Raw genomic sequence first — 21,264 nt, 5'->3', positions numbered from 1 at the left:
CAGATTTGGCCACTAACGGATTGAAAAATGCATAAAAAGAAGTTTCTATTTGCTCTTCTTTTTAGGAGGACAAAAAGTTCTATCAGCTGGAGCTAGTTAACAGGGAGACTAACTACAACAAAATGTTTAATGCAAGCCCTAATGTTGGTGTTATTAATCCATTGGTGAAGGTATGTTCCATGGACTTCATTGCTAAAGTGAAGAAAAAGAAATCTAAACTTAGGATATAGTGAAAAGAAGAAATATATGTGTATGTGTGTGTGCCTGCGTATATACATATTTCACTCTTAAAATACATGTTCAAAACAAGGAACATAGTTTTCCATTTGTCTCTACTTATTTTTGTGTAGGTTTGTTTCTTTTGTGTTGCTGAGGGGTCCACTGATATTGTTGCCTTAGTTTGCTAGATGTGTATGACAAAGTACAGTTCCTTCTCACAAAATCAAAATAGAAAAGTGACAGGCAACAGAGGGCAGTACTGTAGCGTATAACAGAGACCAGTGACACCTATAACCAGTTTTAGTTTCATTGTTTTTCTTGGTTATTTTGGGAAGTGCAAGGGCAACTTCATTTTTCAGGTGGTGCTCAGGATGGGAAAGCATTAGAAAGACAGAGGGAGAGGAGACACTAAAGGAAGGAAATAAGGGTAAAGAGGGGGAAGGAGACGAGTATGAGAAGGGCATGGAATGAGTCTGAATGGAGAAAGACATAGGAATACTGGAGAACTGAACCGGTATGGATTGTGGGGGCAGCAGGAGACAGAAGTCAGTCTCTAGCCTTCTCAGTTCCCATACAAGAGAAAACACTTCAGTAGCAACCTTTTCTAGGTCTTTCCGTCCTGCTGCCAGTGAAGGCTACTGTACAAGCAGGCATAGTCGCCTCCCTGTCACTTCAAAAGCCAGCAGCATTCCTTCATGATAGTTGGACTAGATGATCTGAAAGGTCCCTTCCAATCTAGGCAATTGAATGATTCTGTGATTCTATGAGGAACATGAATAGCCTGTAGCAGAGCACCTTCATTCTATTTTTCACCACTTCAGGAGTAAGAATGAGTCCTTTGACACTTCCTTCCTTGTCCCCGCTGTTAAGGCAGAAGATCAGGGGAAGGTTCCAAAGCAGAGGGTAACCCAAGGGGCACAACAAGCAGCTCAGATGCCCGAGAGCTTCGGCGATCAAGGTTCAGGCTCCGTTATTTACAAAGGGGGTCTCGCTCCGTTACCTGAGATCAGGCTGTGTTGTTGAGCTAAGCCTTAGTGTAGTTTCACATCAGATAGGCGCATTTCCCACTTCTGCACAAACTCTGCTGCAAATTGTCAGTATTCTTCTATGTTTTTCAGGAGCCCAGCACTCTTACAAGCTTATCTGTGGATGCCTAGCTTTTATGCATAACTGCATAAAAGAACTTAGTTTGGGCCCAGTAGAGACAATTCCAGGACTGCCAGATACAATTTGAATGCTCTGTTTTTATGTGATTTATCGTGGTTTGAAATTTTTGGAAGTTTGTCTGAACCACTCATTTATAAAGATGTGAAATGTAACCATCAATTATATAAGCTTGTGTTGTGTGTGAAATCTGAAGTGTTTGGGAAAAGTACTTCAACATCAGATTTCTGTAGTGATAATTCATATATTTTTATAGTATGTTTCTATCACTTAAAACTGTTCAGATTTTAAAACCATCTTGTGTGCTAGAACATTTTGATCTCTCATTTCATGAGTTGTGGACTATGTTACTTTATTTTGTCAAAGCACGTACTGTGTTACTGGAGAATGAATTACAAAGAAACTGAAAATCTCATTCTCTTTTCTTTTTTTTGTAATAAAAAGACAGAATTTATGAGTTACTACAGGCTTTGCATATTAATGCAAAATTACAGCCATTGCAGTATGTATTACCGCTTCTCTAATTTATGCAATGGATCTGTTTATATTACATTGTTACATCTGAAGTTTCTTAATAGAATACTTTGCATGAATTTCATGGAAACAATACACACAATTTTGTCTCCAGATTTGACTGCTTCAGAAGCATAGACTGTTTTATAGAGAATAAATATAAACTGCAGTATTTTTCTTAGCATCTATGTGGATAATACATGTTTTTCAGAAATGAGCCACCCATGAAGCACACCGATTTAACCACAGCGTGTTTAACACACAGTTTTAATTAGTGTATATTACGTTGCAGATGTATTTGACATAAGTTGGTTACTTTTACCAAACTATTTTTTCCACCATAATGTTATTTCTTTCTTCTTCAGCTACTACAGAAGTAAAGCGTATGGGACAATCTTAGCTTAATGCTTTGCAGTTAATGATCTTTCACTGTAATGCTTAAAAGAAACTGTTTTCTATTATAGCTTTCTGTTAAATTGTTGAGGGTTTTTAATTGTATTTTGACAACCGCTTCTGCCGTGTGGCTACAATTAGCAGCATTAGCATCTGCCACCCCCGGAGAGGTCAGGCACCGAAACCAAAGCTGGCAGAGAGCAAAGCAGAAAGGTCAAACAATAGGACTCTGTCTCCGTTTGAACTCGTGCCCACCCTTGAATAGAGCAGCTCTTCTGTTTCAGGGGGAATTGTGCAGGAAAATATTATACAGAAACAACATGAGATTCCACTTGTCTTTCACTTTATTTAGTTCGTGTCGTTCTTAGGCCCTTAAGGGGTTTTCCTCCTAGCTACTTTGTTAGGGTTGCATATGTGTAATTGAATTGCTTTATTATATATTCAAATAATACATAATTCATGAGAATAAATGAATCCATTCATTCAAAAATCCTATTTTTGGAAATAAGGCTTTTTAAATATTAGTATGTTATCGTGGACATGGAATATTTGTTAGAAGTCAGAAAATACACATGGCGTTCTGTCACAGCTATTTTTAGAAAGCTATAGAATTATTTGAAGCATTCTTTTACATTAAAATATCTATTAAAATAACGAGGATAAATACAGATTCTATTGTATGATGTTATGAAAAGTAAAATAGTGATATAAAAATATTTTTTTTCAGTATTTTGAGTTTCTTAAAAATACTATCAGTAGAACTATAAAGAATATTAAGAGAGGAAAAAAGCTCAGTTGTGCCATCTGGTGTCCAGAAGCAGCAGCTCTCCTAGCACTACCTTGTCCACGAAACTGAAGTCCTATACAATAATCTTTTTCTCTTTAGCAGTATTGCTATATTGCTTGCTTTAAAAGAAACCTAGCTGCTTTTCTAGGTTCCATGTTCCAGTTACCAAAATGTGTCTCAGTGAGGGGGTGAAACCTGTTGGAGAGATTCAGTTTTTTTGTCATTGAAATTTGCTGTAATTACATTTTGAGAGCAGAGCTGTTCCATTGACAGCAAGAAAAGATTAAAGTAAACATGAAAGGTTTAACAGATTAAATGACAATTTTATTGAAAACTTCCTATCTCCAATGTCTTAAACAGACCAAAATGTTATATTGGAAGATCTCATATAATATATTCCTTGCTTATTACACTAAGTCTTAATAACTTAATCATCTTGATCAGAAATTTTTCTGTGAAAATTTGTTGTGCTCAGTTCTGGTCAAAGCAAACAGTAAAACTACAATTGGGGGAAAAAAAAAAAAAAAAAGTAAAAAACCCCAGCCCAATCTGTCCCAAACCAGCCATCGCTACAACTTTTACATTTGCAAACATCCTCATCTGTCCTGGTGCAAGAAGCCTTCCTTACATTTGTTATTTTTAATGCAGCAAAAGAAGAAGAACGATAAATCAACAAACAGGTTTGTGAGTGTCCCCAATCTAAGTGCTCTGGAGTCCAGCGGAGTGGTGGGCAATGGACATCCTAACCGCCTGGACCCCATTCCCAACTCACCCATCCACGATATTGAGTTCAACAGCAGCAAACCACTGCCACAGCCAGTGCCACACAAAGAGCCCAAGACGTTTTTGAGGTGAGCACTGCCTCACCAATCTTTTTTTTTTTTTTTTTTTGCTGAATCCCACTTGCTTTGAGAACCTTTCAGAGGTACAAGTACTCTTAAGGCATTTTTAATTTTTACATGATATCTGTAACCTCTTTATAGTATTCCTTTTTATTGTAGACCCTGTTGAAACGTGAAGTATTCTCTCACTTTCATGTCTTGAACTTTGAAAACCCTTTTAGATACTTTTATAGAATTCATGTGGTTCCAATTGTTTACATATATGAACAATTGTTTTAAATGTTTGTGTTATTTACTGATTGTCATGTAGGAATTGATACTAGCACAGAATTTCTTTTAATCAGTATTACATGGTAATGGTTTTTATGTAAGAAAACTATTTTCTGTGCCACATGAATGTTTTGTGTTTCCCCTTTCCTCACCTAAATCAAATTGTTTCATAGGAGTAGCCTTACCCACAGCAACAGGAAACATGCTTGCTTGGAGGCTTAATACTGAGCTTCCAGTAATCAAAACCAGCATTAATATCTCAAGTAATTATCTCACAAATTAATATAGTAAATTGAATAACTTAAAAAAATGGCATTTTAGAGGCAGGATTTTAATCTTTTGGCTTTATGTGCCTACATATTAAATGCACTGAAGTGGTGTACTCTGTATTTAGTAGGTGCTGATCTCTTACCTCTAAGTTGGTAACTTAAAGCAATGTGTAATTGCCACTTCCACAGTTGGTTGTTTACTCTCTCTTTTAGTTTTATGTGAAAGACCACATACCATGCAACTACTAATTATAAAAGGAAACAAATAATAGAATCTAAGATAGATAAAGGAAAACAGTCTATTTCAAGAAAATAATTTAAAAAAAAAAAATACTGTTGCTTATTTTTTCCTGTGCATGCGATGTGCATGAGTGTGCTCAGATACCTACAACATGCATGTGCATGAACTCATGGACTGTCCTGCTGGAGTTGCCATTCTGAATTGGTTTGTGCTCTTTGTAATACAGTAATTACTGATTTTTATTGATAAAGGAACTTAATTGTGTAATATTTATTACACAATTAATTGTAGTATTTATAGACTGAGGGGGGGATCTGATCAATGTTTATAAATACTTAAAGGGAGGGTGTCAAGAGGATGGGGCTGGTCTTTTTTCAGTGGTGCCCAGTGACAGGACAAGAGGAAATGGGCACAAATTGAATATAAGAAGTTCCACCTAAACATGAGGAGGAAATTCTTTACTTTGAGGGTGGCAGAGCACTGGAATAGGCTGCCCGGGGAGGTAGTGGAATCTCCTTCTCTGGAGACATTCAAAGCCGCCTGGATATGTTCCTGTGCAACCTGCTCTAGGTGGACCTGCTTTGGCAGGGGGGTTGGACTAGATGATCTCCAGAGGTCCCTTCCAACTCCATGTGATTCTGTGATTAAATTTAAATTAGATTTAAGGATTCTCTCTTGCTTGTTTTGTGAGAATTTTAAGTGTTCAAGGGGGAAACAAATCTTGTTTGCAGTGCAGCAGTTTATTTTTTCCTAATATATTAGTGTATTTTAAATGTGTGCATGAACAACAATGCAAGTGATATCTGTGATTAGTGTTAAGTATTAAAATAGTGTGTATTTTTGTTCAGTTGCCAACCAGTCTTTGTGAGCACATGTCTACAAATATGATGCTGGCATCATATTTTTGAAAATTAACTTTACCACAGGAAAAGGATGCTAAAAGAGGACCTCCTACAGTCACGTTTTTTCAAGAAAACCCTTTTTATTTTTCCTGAAAACCTACAGCTGTTTATGAGATTTTAAATTATGTTTTCCGAGATATTATTTGCCACTCTGTCACGTGGCTTCTGAACTGACTTGCCTGTGCTGCTGATGCTCTCCAATGGAGTGGATGATCACAGATTCTATAGGGAGACATTAAATCATGTCCTGAGGCACACTGATCATTGACCCATGGGAAAACTCACTGCCGTCTTCACTGAGTATTCTCTGTGATTTTTCTTTTCTCCTGACATTTGTACTTTTTGTGTAGTTGTGGGATAATTGTTCTTTTTTCTTTCTGTGAATTTAGCCCTCCTCAGACTGACGCTTCACCAGTGGCTTCACCAGATCCCCAACGCCAGGAGTGGTTTGCCCGATACTTCACTTTCTGAGAGCTGATTTGGTTTTGTGGCACAGCGTGACGTGGACTGTTTTTATAAGAGCATGACCTTAAGTGAACCCTCATGTGAACAAGCTTTTCTGTAATTTGTCGAACACTGTGAATGAGAAAGTATTTGTCTTTCTGATTTGAAACTGCACTGTATTTCATGTTATATTTGTTGGAAGCACTTGACATGGTACTATATAATGTGCGTAATTATAACTATTATTTTTATTTAAAATGGAAGAATCTTTAAACTTTGTAATTACTACATAATAAATTTTGGTAGAACAAACATAATGCTTTCCCCCTTTTTCCTATAAATGTGTTTTCTTTGATTTCAGGTAAGGCTTTCCCCCCCAGAATAACATAATTGCATGGTTACTATAAATACAATTGAAATTGTAAAAGGAGAAGGTATATATATCTCACTCTCTCTCTCTCCAGTTTGGGCAGGATATGTTTAATGTGTCCCAATTCTATTCTGTTCCTTTGTAGCAGTTTAAAAACTGTCTCTTTCTAACATTTAAAAGGAAGAATGTGAAACAAAGCAAAACTAATGTAGGTGCCAAAAAAGCCACAAACCAGGAGCTGTTCACTGGGGGTGTGGGGGTTGACTCCTTACCTGTCACCCATGAGATTTTGCCAGCTAGTTCTAATCAAATGTTTTATCGTTGAACTTAAGCAGAAACTGTTCCCACACGTTATGTATTTCTTTTATGAATATTAACAAAAACATGATTTAAACATTTTGAATACTGTACTAAGTATCTTTGCATAAATCAAGAATCTGTATTTTGAGCACACAGTCCTGCTTTGGATAAAATTCATGTCTGAAATGAAAAAAACCCGAACAGCCAGCCACCCAGGTTTTTCCCATTTATACATACTATGGATACAGATCTTTCATTAAAACTTACCTTCCCTTGTCTATATTAAAGGTTTTTCTTCATCTTAAACTGTTCAGCTAGTGAGCATGATTCTCCAGTCTACATCTTTTATGATGCCATTGTTGCTCGAGAAATTTGCTGCAGCATCTAGAAAACTAGAGCTTATTGTCTTTTTTTTATATTTTTTCATTCAAAGATTACCACAAAGTAACTCGCACTGGTAGTCTCAGGGAGAAAATTGTCTCTTTGTTTTATGAATGTATTTTTAAGCTGAATCTCTTATCTTTACAAAGCAGGAAAAAATGTTTGAGTTATTTGAATAAGGTTTTAGTTAGCATATACAAATGTCTTGAACTTTAATATTTCGTCTGAAGCCCTAACTACATCCTTTTTTCACTATATGCACAAAGATAAATACCCAGAAAAAGATACTTGCTAATTGCAATGAGTTTTATATGTAGTATATGTATAAATGAAAAATTTGTATGTTTTCATATAAACAATATAAAATCTTCTAAATGAACATTTTAAAACTTTTATCTTATAATTCAGCTTGAAAACTCCACTGAAAGCTGTATTCTGGTGATGCTGCCGTGGATTAAAGATGTATACAGCAGACTTTCTGTAGCTGGTGGACTCAACTGTAGGTATATGCAACTTTTTAATTTTAGAAGAAAGCCATATTGGGCAAAATGTCAGATTTCTTGGCTGTTACCCAAAATAAAATACACTAGCTCATTTTGTTATAACATGCTCAAGTGAGTGTTGTGTATTTTTTCTTCCATGTTTTGCAAGGGCTCAGCCTTTTTCTCCCATGCTCCACTTCATTTGTGCATTTTTACATATGGAATTAATAAGAGAACAGTAATCCCGAAGATGATCATATCTGCATTTACTTTACCTACTCAGTAAAGGTATGAACATTGGTTTTTTGCTGGCAGGCATTTGTCTTTTGGAAGGGAGAAGAAAGTTAAGGAGCACTGAGTTACCGTGTCTGCCACAGCCAGTGGCTGTTCTGACCCAGTCAGTCTCCTGAAACCAAAACCCAACTAAACAAAAAAAGCCCAAAATCAACCCGAAGAAACTAGGAAAAAAAATGGTTTTCTACCAAACAGCATTGAGAACCCTGTAACATGTATTCCTAAAAAAAGCTGAGGGATCAAAGGGTCAGCCTCGTTCTTCAATGGCCAGCGTCCGAGGAGGACTCTGGTGGTTCATCTGCCTTTGATCCTGATCTGTGTGTTTCTGAATCCAGATCCAGGATCCAGCTCCCGTTTGTCACTGGGTCCAGTCTGGGACTTCCCCAGTGCCTGCTGGTGATGTCATCGCCATCCTGGTGATACTGGTTTTGTATATATTGTATATATTTCATTATTTTATTTTTTCATATTATCTTTTCTTTTTATTATTTTATTATTAAAAGTACTCTTTTTAGTTTCGTAGTTTAGTCTCTTTAAAAAGTAGTTTAGTAGTTTAGTCTCTTTTAAACTCATAAGTCTCTCTCTCTCATCCTTCTCTCCCTGAGGGGAGAGGATGGGGAGAGTGTCTGTCATTCGTTTCCGTGGCCAGTCCGGCCCAAACCATGACACAGGTATTATTTTGGTTTTATTTATGTATACGTTCCCTGACAAAATCTTTAAATGGAAATATGACTTATTTCTATGTACAATTATATACAGAAATCACCTTGCAGTTTTAAAGCTAGTTTACTTTGCAGTGTATTTTAGTCATATAAATAAACATCCATTTCTTTAGATATGCTACAGTGATTGGAAGTACCTGTGGATATTACCGGGATCGTGTAACAGGACCAGATGGCCAAGCTGAAACAGAAGTTTTCCACTTTGGCATGACCGACCACTGAACTCTATTTCTCTTAATAGCAGAACTTGTTATTTCCCAGTCTCAACATCAGGCTCTTTTACTCCACAACTGTGTTAACATTTATTATTTTCAAGCACATACGCAATTAGGCAACTCAAACTTTGTTGACTGTACAAATTGCACTGCAAGTTCCACCGTTAATGATGGGAGCCATGAGGTGAACTACGGCTCCGCTCTGGAGTCCTGCACAGCCTTAAGGATGAGTTTATAAATTGGCCTGTCACTGAGGTAACTCTCATTTTCAGAGGGAAGCACGGTCTAGAGGCCTGTTCCCAGTAACAGCTGGCGGAACACAACGAGAAGCAGCTGCTGCCAACAGCACTGAGAGCGACGTTGCTAGGGAAGAAGAGGAGCCAAGCTTTAAGAAAATAAAAGCATAATTCACTAATGACTACCAAAATCTGGCTTCACTGACAGCGAGTACTCTTGGAAATTATCAGGCCTTCCAGGTACAACCTGACGGACAAACAGAGAAGTTTAGAGAGCAGCTGAGCCTTTAGCTGGAGCTATGGCTGTTTAACTTCAGTTAGGGATCGTGGACGTGACGGCTGGGCACAGAGAGGGGTCCGCACGCTTCAGGCTGTGAACGCCACGGGCAGCCTCCCTCACGGCTGGAACAGGCACGTCTCAGGGCAGAGGCTGAAGCCCAAGTTTTACAGTCACATGAACATTCAACCACATTCACGCTGCTTAGTCTAAATCTTTACCTAATCTTTCCTGTGGCCCTTCTCGGCGCTCATCCAGCCTTGCCGGCAGCGTCCCAATTGCACGCTGGAGTGGGACGTGTACCAGCCACCCTGACCGTGGCATCAGCGGGCAGTTCTTGTTCTCTCCTGGGAGGTTTCCAGATTGAGAGCGCACGCTGCATTCTGTAAAACTGAAGACCAGGAGTTCTTCGTCTTTGTCTTTTTCTTCATGACCACGCAAGATGTGACCTGAAAGCAGAAGTAGTAACACTGGCTTATGTAAGGGAGCCATTCAAAGTGAAAAGTGTTCTGAGCCCAGGACAAGAGAGCTTTTCAGGCTGGTAATGACCATCACTGTCTCCATCCGCTCGTTTGAGATAATTACTTTTTCTTGTCCTATTTTGCACCATGCCTTTGAAAGGGGCTGCCTCATGGATTTCCAAATGGGCATGATGTATTTTTTTTTTGATGACTTCTTTGTTGAGTAAACATTTCTTAATTACTCAGCTAAGGACACAACTGTTACTAGTGATTATTAGAGAATAATAAAATGATAAATACTTTAGTTTTTTTTCTTGTAGGAACGACTACCTAATTGCAACCTTTAAACACTGTGCTGGTTTTGGCAGGGGCAGAGCTAATTTTGTTCATAGCAGCTTGTACGGGGCTGTGTTTTGGATTTGTGCTGGAGACAGTGTTGGTAACACAAGGATGTTTTAGTTACTGCTGAGCAGGGCTTACACACAGCCAAGGCCCTTTCTGCTCCTCACACAGCCCCACCGGTGAGTAGGCTGAGGGGGCACAAGAATCTGGGAGGGGACACAGCTGGGACAGATGACCCCAACTGACCACAGGGATATTCCACACCCTAAGGTGTCATGCTCAGTATATAAAGCTTGAGGAAGAGAAAGGAAGGAGGGGGATGTTTATGGCATTTGTCTTCCCGAGTAACTTTTATGTGTGATGGAGCCCTGCATTCCTGGAGATGGCTGCACACCTGCCTGCTGATGGGAAGCAGGGAATGAATTCCTTGTTCTGCTTTGCCTGCATGCACAGCTTTTGCTCTACCTTATTAAACTGCTTTTATTTCAACCCACGAGTTTTTCCTCACTTTTACTCTTCTGATTCTCTCCCCATCCCAACCAGGGGGAGGGAGCGAGCAGCTGCGTGGGGCTGGGCTGCTGGCTGGGGTGAAACCACAACACCCCCCCAAGCCCCAATACCAGTTCCTTGCTCTGTAGTTGTAATTGGCTGCTGCAGCTGCAGGCGGTTGCATTCTTTTTCATCCTGTCGCTCTAGTTGTTCAGGCTACAAAACACAGAGTCTGAGGAAGCATAGACCGACACCTCCAGGAAATCACAAAAATTACAGCTCTGCCATCCCAGAAGCCAGGTAACTGTGCTGATCCGTCTAACAAATGCGCAGAAACAGAGGAGTCTCATCATGAGAAAAAAGCAGCCTGGTTTTGGTGCCTTGCAGGACAACACCATAAACTGAGTAAGGTTGACACTGAAAGCCTATTGCGGAGACAGGGCTTGCTTCACACTCCACCCAGAATAATCTTTACCAGAAATAGTTTTGAATTTTCACAGTGATCAATTTATATATTGGGTGCAGATCTCAGCAGTGCTTTTGCAGCCATACCCATTAAATTGGTTAAAATAAGACCATTTTAAAAAGCAAAACGCTTTTTACTTCTAGAGCCATATTTAGGGGTGAAAACATTTCCTCTTTATAGCCCCCTGAAGCAGTCTTAGCCTTTTGATGTAAACGCTGCTTCCTTCAGGTGAGGATTTAGGCGACATCTACAAATACTCTAAAGAAGTTTGTATTTGCAAGCAATGCAGGACAGATAACTGAAGTTCTATCCACTGATTTACCAGACAGGACTCATACGCAGGAATCCTCTTCCCATAGCCTGCAGAGTAGCAATTCAGAGAAACACGATTTGTGATTTAAAGCACCCGCATTTCCACCCAAGAAGCTTTTGCCCAAACATTCCAAGACCCTTCCTTTCTCTGCAGCAAAACGTTCCTCAGACCAGCTCACGAATGGTGAGGTATTCAATGTAGTTCACAGAGATTAAGTAATCACGGTAGCTTTCTTATCCATTAAGATCACATATTTAAATATGATGGGGAGAAAAAACGTCAGACATTCAAATGCGTTATCTTAGTTTAATTAAGGCAGGTAAGGCAGTTACTTTACATATTGAAACCATTCATCATAACGTGAAAATAAGGGAACTAAGGGATAATTTTGTTTGAAAAGTGTTGACTTTGCCCTCCACCAACTCTAAAAATTTGTATTAAAATACAAATTCTGTACATTTCTTCTGATATCTTATTATAGAACTATTGGCACAGTTCTGATACCTTGGTGATAGTATGGTATACTTTTTCATTAAGATTTTACGGGGGCAGTGATTTTTGATTGCGTATCAGTAATTCACCATTAATACAAGGCAACAACGGGAGGTCCTGCGAATTAGGAGCTCAATGAAGAAGCTTTAAGATCCTTCAAACGCTTTGAAGTTAAGGGGGCATTAAGTTATTCTCTGCGATATCAGACTTGAATGGACATATGAAAGACATTCAAATACATTACAGCAGCTGGCACACCCCTCCGCACCCACCGAGCGCCCTCCTCCTCTCCCTTCACCCGCTCCCGGGGGGGACCGGCTCTCCCGCAGCCGCGGCGGCCCAGCGGAAGCGGCGCGTTCTCCCGCTGCGGCCGCGCAGGATCCGGAAAGAAGCCGCGCTGCCCGGGGGACGCCGCGGCCGCGCGTGGAGCTGCGCGGAGGGGGCGGGGACGGAGTCGCTTCTCCTGCCGGGTGAGGGAGCTGCGGAGGCGGCGGGAGCCCGCCCGGAGGGGCGGCGGCGGAGGCCCGCGCTGCAGGTACCGAGCGGGCTCGCACACACGCTGCGGCGGGGCCGCCGGGAGCGCACCCGCGGCCTTCGCCGCCCGGAGGCGGGACGGGACGGGACGGGAGGCGCCGGGAGCCGCGCTCCGCAGGCGGGCGGCCGAAGCGGCGCGTTGCCGGCCCAGCCCGGCCCGGCCTACCCCCGCCTCGCCGCGTTCAAAACTTGCCGCGCTGGTGGCGCCCGGGGCGGGAGCGGGGGCTTGGCCGCTCCGCGCTGCGGCGAACCCCGAGCCGGCCGCCGCCTGGGGCGGGACGGAACAAGCGGCTGCCGCTTCCCTTCATCCCCCACCGAGCGTGCGACGCACCGGGTGACCGGGCGGCTTCACTTGCCGGCATTAACGGGGAGAGGAGCGCTCTGCCCGCCCCGGCGGCGGGCGTGAGGAGAGCGGCACCGCGCAACCTGCCGCGGAGGCGGGACGGCTGCCTGACTGACGGGCCGACTGCCGGGGGGCGGGACAGGCGTGATTGACGGGAGGCGGGGCGGCGCTGATTGGCTGGCGGGGGCGAGGCGGTTGGTTGGCGGGAGCTCTCTGTGAGGGGCGGGGCGGGGCGCGTCGTTCCCGCGGTGTCGTCGCCCGGGTTCGTTGGCCGCGCAGTCGCCCCTGAGCCCCTCCCCTCCCCGTGATGGGCTTTTCTGAGTGAAAAGTGAAGTTTTCCGAGCGGCCTTACCGAAAAGCCCGGCTTTGTAACCGCTTTCCCTCACCCGCAGAGAGGCAACATGGTGCTGGGCGCGGAGCAGGTGAATCTGATCGGGCAGGTCTTCGAGTCCTACCTGCTGGAGCACCACAGGGACGACATCCTGGGCATCCTGAGGGAGGCGGACGAGGAGGCGCACTACCCCGTCGTCGTTGACGCCTTGACGCTCTTTGAGACCAACATGGAGATCGGGGAGTATTTCAACGCCTTCCCCGGTGAGGTCCTGACCGTTTTTGACAGCGCCCTGCGCCGGGCCGCCCTGGCAGCGCTGCAGGCCGCCACCACCGCCACCACCACCGCCACCTCAGGCCCTCCACAGCTCAGCATGAAGCAGAACCTCCACGCCAGGGTGTCGGGTGAGTTGGGGGGCAGCGAGGCACCCCGGGGGCATCTCCCAGTCGGCACTGCCCAATTCCCTCATTCTGTAACGAGCTATCGGGGTGGCCAAGGGAAGGAGCAAGTTTAATTCCTGCCATTTCAGTGTTTACACCAATAGCAAATGGCTGGTGTGTTTATTAGACGGAATGGAACACGTGGAGTTGTGTAGACCAACCCGCAAAAAAGCTGCGGCCATCCCTGATGGCGTCATGTCCTGGTTTGAGGTAAAAACAGAACCAATTTTGTGTTCAGTAATCCTACTTTTTAGCTAAGTCTCTTCTAACTAACTAAACTCTGAAATTAGCAGCGTATTGTGCAGAAAATCGATTCGCGTTTGTTGCTAGCTCAGGGCTTAACGCCAAAGCCTTTCCGTGGCAAAAAGACTCAAATCAGCAGCCAGTCTCACATTATTTCTCTTGTTAGCCGGACGGTCTAAAGTAAAAAAGGCCTGAAAAAAAGGTCTAAAAAAAGGTCTAAAGAAAAGATAGTCTAAAGAAAAAAGTTCTAGGGGAGGATAGGTAGTTCGTAGATTTTCTTGCAGGTTGACATCCTCACCGTGTCAGTTGTCTCGTGGTCTCTGTTGGCTCCACCCATCTCCCGGAACAGACAAAGTCTAAGTTTTGATTTGTCTTCTCCCAATTTAATCTGAAAATGTCAAATTTTATGCTTAAATAATTGTTACAAAATTGCTTGTTATGAAATTGGAATGAACTGTTGGAAGGCATGATCATTAATCGAGGATTTTGTCCTTTTTCCCCCTACAAGTTGATATGTCATTATTGCTTACTATTAGGAAATCTTTAGTAGCTTTGAGGTGTGGTAAGCGTGGAGTGCAGGTTCTGGGGTTAAAATGCCTATTTTGCCTGTTGTGGGGAACTGGGTCTGCGGTGGCACAGTCCTTTCTGGTCATTGCTGATGGTGACTATTTGGAGCTGTCAGGTCTGCAAAGCCAAGGGCCTGGTGACCTGCGTTTCCCTCCCCTGTCCCATGTTGGAGTGGTTTATGATCATTCAGTCTTTTGGCAGCTTGAACTTGGATGAATCACAGTTGTTGAATAGACCTGTCTTTTGTCCTAGTACGTTTCATTAAAAATATTGTCCTTATAACACATACACGAGAAATATAATTAGCCTGTGGCTCTCATAATGCTATTTTCTCAAAGTTTTTAGGGGAAGGAAAAAAAAAATAGGCTTGCTACCTGTGTAGGGGTTATGGAGCTTGTATACAACTGCTGAGTATGTGGTGTAAAAGGGTGGCCTCTGTGTTGTACTAAAATTTGAAATGTCAGGCATTTCTCTGTACCTATAAAAGTTGGAGTGAATTAAAATTTCCCCCCTAGTGTTCTAGCATGCATCTGCATCATTCAGCGCTTCGGCATGAAAACAGAATTATGGAGTATACTGTGGAGTATATATACTCAAAGGATGATTATTTCATAAACTACCAGGAAGTGCTAGAAGGAGTAAAGCAAGGGGCAAATGATCGCTGCATGAGTAGCGGTGTCTTTAAGACATTCCTGCTCCTATTATCAGCCTGTTGCTGGAGCTGACCATTCCTCCCACAGTGATGTGGGATGTGTGGTAGAATATTCCTTAGTCAACCTCAGGCAAAATTAGCCACGTTTGATCACATAGTTTTAGTAACTGATAAAAGCAAGTCTGACTGATCATTGATGGAAAAAGCTAGTCAGCAGCCTCACAAATTACTCCATCACTAAACAGGAGGGAAACGGATAAAGATCCTCATGTGGTCCAGCTGGATCCATGTAGTTTGGTTTGCGTTCTGTGCCATCGAAAGGCTGGCTGCCGAAGAAACAAAAGCCATAAGCTAAACGATCTGTAGGCTTTTTACCACCCAAATTTTCCCATGATCCCATAACCTGTTAAGTGGATGCTGGGTTCTGATTACCTTCAGGATTCTCGTCTTGGAGTGCCGCTTCCCATTCCCACGTGAAACGGGAATGAAGAGAAGGTGTTGCGCTCTTCTTGGTGGGAGCAGCGGGCACCTGCCTGGAGTGGGGCCAATGGGATCTGCGTGTCAGGCTTGGACTGAAGTGAGGAAAAGTGGGTTTGCTTTTGCGAGGTGCAAGAATGCAATCTTAACGCGCTCATACCAATACGGACAGGCCATCTAGGAGTTCAAAGAAGGACTCGGGGAGTGTGAATATGCAGGGATTAATAATGGGTGATTACCCTGGGTTCACTGAAGAAAGTAAAAGATGAAGTTCTTTATCTGAATTTTAGCATTGTAGGAATTTGATTGTATAACTTCTCCTTTTGCTACAAATCCATTAAAAGATTTTTCTTTACTGACTGTTACCCTGAGCATCGCTGTGGCTGTTGCTGATCGCCAAGCTGCTTCTAATAGCTCAGTTTTACATGTTATTACAAATATAATAAAGGTGATTCAAGGAGACACGTACTCAAATAAAGAGTTTGTCAAGCAGTCTAATATGATCAGAATGAAGGTTCTTTTTTTCCCCATCCAGATTCTTGTCTCTTCAATATTCACAGAGATGCTCATGTACATTCTGACAGCAGTGCTGCAGCTCTCTCTAGTGTAAGATGTGTTGTATTTTGCAAAGGTAGTTGAGATGCACCAATACTGGTCTGGGAAAAAAAGATGCCAAAACAGTTGGAAAAATAATGGATTTTATCTTTTTTTTTTTTTTTTTTTTTTTTTCCTGAACTGAATAGAAATGCAGACCTGCGGGAAAAAAAGAATTTTCACCAGGTTTGGTAGAATATCTAAATAGCTTTGTTACAGTCAGCCAGAAAAAAATGTTTGCAGTTCTACGTAATAATCTGGAAAAGAAATAAAGTATTTACTTCTTTCTGCTTTACTTTTTTAATTTATTGTTTTACCTTTTAAAATTAGCTTAATATTTTAAAATGTTTTCCTTAAAAAAAAAAGCAAAAGGTCAAACACTTTGCTAAAAAGCACTAGAACAGAATGTTTCAGCATGTCTGAAATAAAGGATTTGGTTTTGAAAACACTGAAATAAATATATGATGTCTTTGTTTTTAGCAGCCAAAGCTAATAAGAATATTTTACCTAAATACACAAATAGTTTTGGTCCCCTTAGAAACATCATTTTCCAGCAGATTTATTTTTCTAGCTAGTTTTCTAGTTTCCTAGCTCTATTTTGGAAGTAAAGCTAAGAAATTATTTTAACAGCAAGTAATTTCCTTTTTAAGTTGATAAATATTAGTATCTTGTAGTTCATATACTAACTTCTGAAGGGGCAACATTTTGATGCTGCCCTCAGGTGTGCATTTCAGACACTATTGATTTTTGTAAAGACTTTGTTGGCTGTTGCGGTAGGTTACTTTTCCTGAGGATTTCAGCTGCTGTGGTGCTAAGTGACGGCTGCACGGGTGAGTGCGGGAGCGGGGTCAGTGCACCACGGAGCTGGCTGTTGGGGTGGAATTAAAGGAGAGCAAGTGCCACGAGAATGTTCTGTCACTGTTCATTTGAATGTGCAAGTGAATTTGCTTTGGTTGTGTTCATAACCTCTTCGCATTCTTTTTATGCCATCCTTCTCGTGCTTGAGGCTTACTGGTATGCGATGTACATTTAAGGTCAAATGCTCGCAGACTATGAAATTTAAGTTTGCTTAGACTTGAGAACTCACACGAGATCAAGAGTTACACTTGTTTAAATGTGGGAATAACATTGAACCACAATTAAGTAGCATAATTAAAATTTTGTAATAAACCAGTTGTGGAATAAATGTTATGTGCCAAAAGATCTTTTAAATTAATAAATAGATCTGAGAACATTGGGAGCTATTTCCATGAATGGAAACTGCTCCTGACTATTCAGCCCTTGGCAAGAGCAAGAGAGTAAAATGGCAATATTTTCTGTTAGTGCTCAGCGTCTGATGTTTTTCACCATCTGAGGCCAGTGAATCAGATTTATGGTACAACAGATGAGTTGTTGAATCTCATTTATAAAAAGTAATAACAATCGCTACTGTTAATACTTCTGGCATTTTTTCTAGTCTTTCAGTTTAGCTGCATTGTAAGTCCATGTTTTATATGCATAGCTTTATGCTGCACATATTTTTGTTTAACAGGTTTGCCTGTTTGCCCAGAGCTGACTCGAGAGCACATTCCTAAAACCAAGGATGTGGGCCACTTTTTGTCTGTGACTGGGACTGTCATACGTACCAGTCTGGTGAAAGTTCTGGAGTTTGAACGGAGTTATATCTGCAATAAGTGCAAGCATGTGTTTGTCGTCAAAGCTGATTTTGAACAGTACTATGCATTCTGTCGTCCATCAGCCTGTCTTAATGAAGAAGGCTGCAACTCAACCAAGTTCACATGTCTCTCTGGAACAACCTCTTCTCCTACCTGCTGCAGAGACTATCAAGAAATCAAAATTCAGGAACAGGTAAAAAAAAAATACAATGGAGAAAAAGGGGAGGGTATTAAGGTATAGATGTCTCAAGTACAAAAAGGATTACCTTACTAAACAAGGCATTTAAAGGCTTAATTTCCTGCTGGAATAAGGTAACTCCACTAATTTTTATGAAACTGTTCATGCTTACATCAGAATTAAGTTGTTGATTAGATTTCCATTATTAGTTAACTCCATTCCAGATCATACGAAACACCTGGGATCACTGCATGGGTTTTACAAGGATTCAGCATGGAAAACTAACCTAAGTTTGCATTCTGTCTCTAAGGTCTAAAGCCAGGCCAGTGGTGGCCAAGACCAGCTAGGGTGGTGCAGTATGGTCAATACATGGTGTCTGCAAATTTCTTTTCCCTTCAGCCAATATTGAATTCAACAATTACTGAATATGTGCTCCTCACGGAATTTGCATTTGTTTTTCTGAAAGTAAACACTTCCTGGGTGGAAGTATGGCTAAGCTGGAGGAGTAAGAAACTACCGGGCTTCTTTTTATGGTTGCGCGTAACTAAGACAAAATGCTGTATGAAAATTGAGATTAAGTGGGGTATATTGCAGGCAATGTTTCTGTGTTTATTTATACATTCAGTGTCTTTTTCATAATTTTTTTCTAAGATCTCTAAGTTGTTTCAGGGTTTTGATTTTATAAATTAAGAGGATAGTGGTGCCAATCTACATGCAAAATGAAAGCAGAAATGTATGAAATTAGAAATGAAACTCTTTAAAGTTCAGAATAGCAGAAAAGTAAGGAAATAAAACTTTCTAGGAAATAAGCCCTATGTTGCATGTTTATATTATGATTGTTTCTGACATATGGGTTCTATAACATGTTTTGTTTTACTGTGTGACACAGGTCTCTAATGGGAAGGATTTTCAGCAGCAGGGGCTTATTAAACACAGTAAGGTTAAACTGGGAATGAATTTCACTCATGTTTCCTATTGAGCTCTGCAAGTAGCTGTGTGTGTGCCACCACTACTGACACTGACGTGAACTGCCTGTGGCCGTTAGATAATACACAAGGATGAATTAACCTTGGTAGGCACTAGAGAGTGAATAAATCTGGAATTGCAGCACGTATGATGTGTACTGCAGAATGAAAAGGTACTTCTGATTGTTGTTCTTGTGCAGTGGATATTCTAAAAACTATTGCAAGCTCTAAGTGTAAATAGAAAGATTATTGGTTAGAAATAGACTGTGACAAGATTGCATAGACTTTGCCCTGGAGAAAAGAAGAAGAATTACAGCAGTTACTGTCATATTTGTCAATGTACGTTTGGCTGATTGTATGCGATTTGTTTTTTCCTGTTGTTGATTTAATCCTTGACACCTACATGTCACAACCTGTCCAATTATGGTTAAATACCAGAAAAATACAGAGAATAATCTTTTAGTATATACTTCAGCGACGGGTTATTTAACCCATGAACATGCTTCAGTACCCAAAGTAAACTCTGCATATTGAAGAAGTATCTAAAAATATCTCAAATTATTTAAAAAATAAAAAATCAGCTCTTTCAAATGACCACTTTTAGTGAGATTTCTTCAGCAATATACTGAAATCACACAGCACCTCCCAGGATTGAGCACCTTCAGCTAATTTAATACCCAATCCCTTTTCCATTAATATCAGTATTAAACTTCCATTATTAAGTTCATGGCAGCAGTGGCATGTTTACTGTGTAAGTTTTGTGAGAAAAAGCAAGGACTGACCTCAGTTCCTGGAAAGGAGTGTAGGTCCTCTAAGCCTGAGCAGCTATAACTGGCTTTTGAAAGGTGTTGTTCTTCAGGAGTGCTTTTCCTTCCTGTCTCCTAGGTTCAAAGACTGTCTGTTGGAAGCATCCCTCGTTGCATGGTGGTTGTTCTGGAAGATGACTTAGTGGACAGTTGCAAGTCTGGTGAGGATACGTCGTATATTGCATATCTTTGTACCACAAGCATTTTTATTTTTCCATTTGAGACAAATCTTTGCCAAGCAGGCTGTCAGTGCTGAGGGCTTGTTGAATGAGAGATGTTCATCTGTCACGTAGCTGTTTCAGCTTGGATGTTAGCGTGGCAGTTGAAGACTATTCTAGACAATGTCATACATCCCCATGTTACATCTTGGCTGTTTGACACATCAGTTTCAATAAGTAATGTGTTGTGACACACAGAAAGTATATGAAATCTTGTTAGCATGGGAACACCAAACCTCTTGAGGAAATTGCTCCACACCATCGCACAGCGTGGGGTGTCCCTCTGTAGGTGTGTGGAGAGCTGGGTAACCTGGCCTCCTGTCTGAGGAGTGCTGCAGGTGGAAAAAGCTACTCAGCATTCAGAAGGAAGCTAATTGGCAGGAGGATGTATGAAGAATGGACTAAAAATCCTCAGATAGGTACATCCCCACAAGAAATTATTTTCTAATTGTGCTTTCTCAGAAGAACACTGTGGCCAGAATGTTAACGAGTGATTCTGGAATTCATCACAAAAGTGAAATAAGTTTTGACTAAATTTTTTGTATAGTATACATTTTTTGTATATAGATATATTTTTCTAATAGAAAGAAGAGCTTTTACAGTTTACCAAGAATTCCTCTTTTACAAAAGAGGAAACAAGCAGAGGTATACTTTTAAGAATTCACCTACCTTAATCAGAAGTAGAAAGACATAGCAACTTCCTACCACAGACATAAGCAATCTACCTAATGTTTATTTTAGACTTCCAGTAACTGAGGGAGGTTTGCTTTTTGTTGTTGGGTTTTTTTAACCTGATTTACTGTGACACAAGTTCTCAGTTGCATTATTATGCTTTATAGCTGTCACATCTGCATATCTCACGTCAGATGTTATTTTACTAGTTTTTGTTATTACCACCAGGAGATGACATCACCGTGTATGGAGTGGTAATGCAGAGGTGGAAACCTTTCCACGAGGGTGCACGCTGTGACTTGGAGCTTGTTTTGAAAGCCAACTACATTAAAGTTAACAATGAGCAGCTGGCAGGGGTTGTAATTGATGAAGAAGTCCGCAAGGAATTCGAAGACTTCTGGGAAAAGCATAGGAATGATCCCTTAGCAGGTTAGTAGTTGAAAGCTTTTAAGTAGAACACATTTTCGGATATAGGTGAAATCAGAAGTGAAAATACAGTGACTGAACACGTTTGTCCCCTACTATCCTATCCCACCACCCATTTCTCCAATAATATATTTTTTCCAGAACAGGAATATGAAATTCTTACTTTAATATTACTGGGGAAAAAAGTACCATAGGTACTGCATTGATCTTCCTTCTTTTGAGCTTTCTAGCCAAGTGTTTTGTGGAACGTTTATTAACAAGAAACGAGAAACAACATAA

The 21,264-nt window shown here is 41.1% G+C and overlaps 2 protein-coding genes across 2 annotated transcripts in view; both read left to right on the top strand.

Annotated features, from left to right (window-relative positions):
• Positions 1–6,350, top strand: part of FAM184A (family with sequence similarity 184 member A) — a 65,660-nt gene extending 59,310 nt beyond the window's left edge. Inside the window, exons 16-18 of the mRNA XM_074150565.1 lie at positions 66–170; positions 3,725–3,927; positions 5,990–6,350. Coding sequence (XP_074006666.1) covers positions 66–170; positions 3,725–3,927; positions 5,990–6,071 — 390 coding nt within the window. The 3' untranslated portion in view covers positions 6,072–6,350. The remainder of the gene's footprint in view (positions 1–65; positions 171–3,724; positions 3,928–5,989) is intronic.
• A 6,018-nt stretch (positions 6,351–12,368) lies between these two features.
• MCM9 (minichromosome maintenance 9 homologous recombination repair factor) overlaps positions 12,369–21,264 on the top strand; it is a 46,911-nt gene continuing 38,015 nt past the window's right edge. The window contains exons 1-5 of the mRNA XM_074150279.1: positions 12,369–12,419; positions 13,154–13,496; positions 17,597–17,913; positions 19,749–19,830; positions 20,788–20,988. Of these exons, the coding sequence (XP_074006380.1) occupies positions 13,163–13,496; positions 17,597–17,913; positions 19,749–19,830; positions 20,788–20,988 (934 nt within the window). The 5' untranslated portion in view covers positions 12,369–12,419; positions 13,154–13,162. The remainder of the gene's footprint in view (positions 12,420–13,153; positions 13,497–17,596; positions 17,914–19,748; positions 19,831–20,787; positions 20,989–21,264) is intronic.

This window comes from Numenius arquata, chromosome 7 (assembly GCF_964106895.1).
Source record: "Numenius arquata chromosome 7, bNumArq3.hap1.1, whole genome shotgun sequence".
Taxonomy (NCBI): domain Eukaryota; kingdom Metazoa; phylum Chordata; class Aves; order Charadriiformes; family Scolopacidae; genus Numenius; species Numenius arquata.
This window is presented reverse-complemented; position numbering and strand designations above follow the sequence as displayed.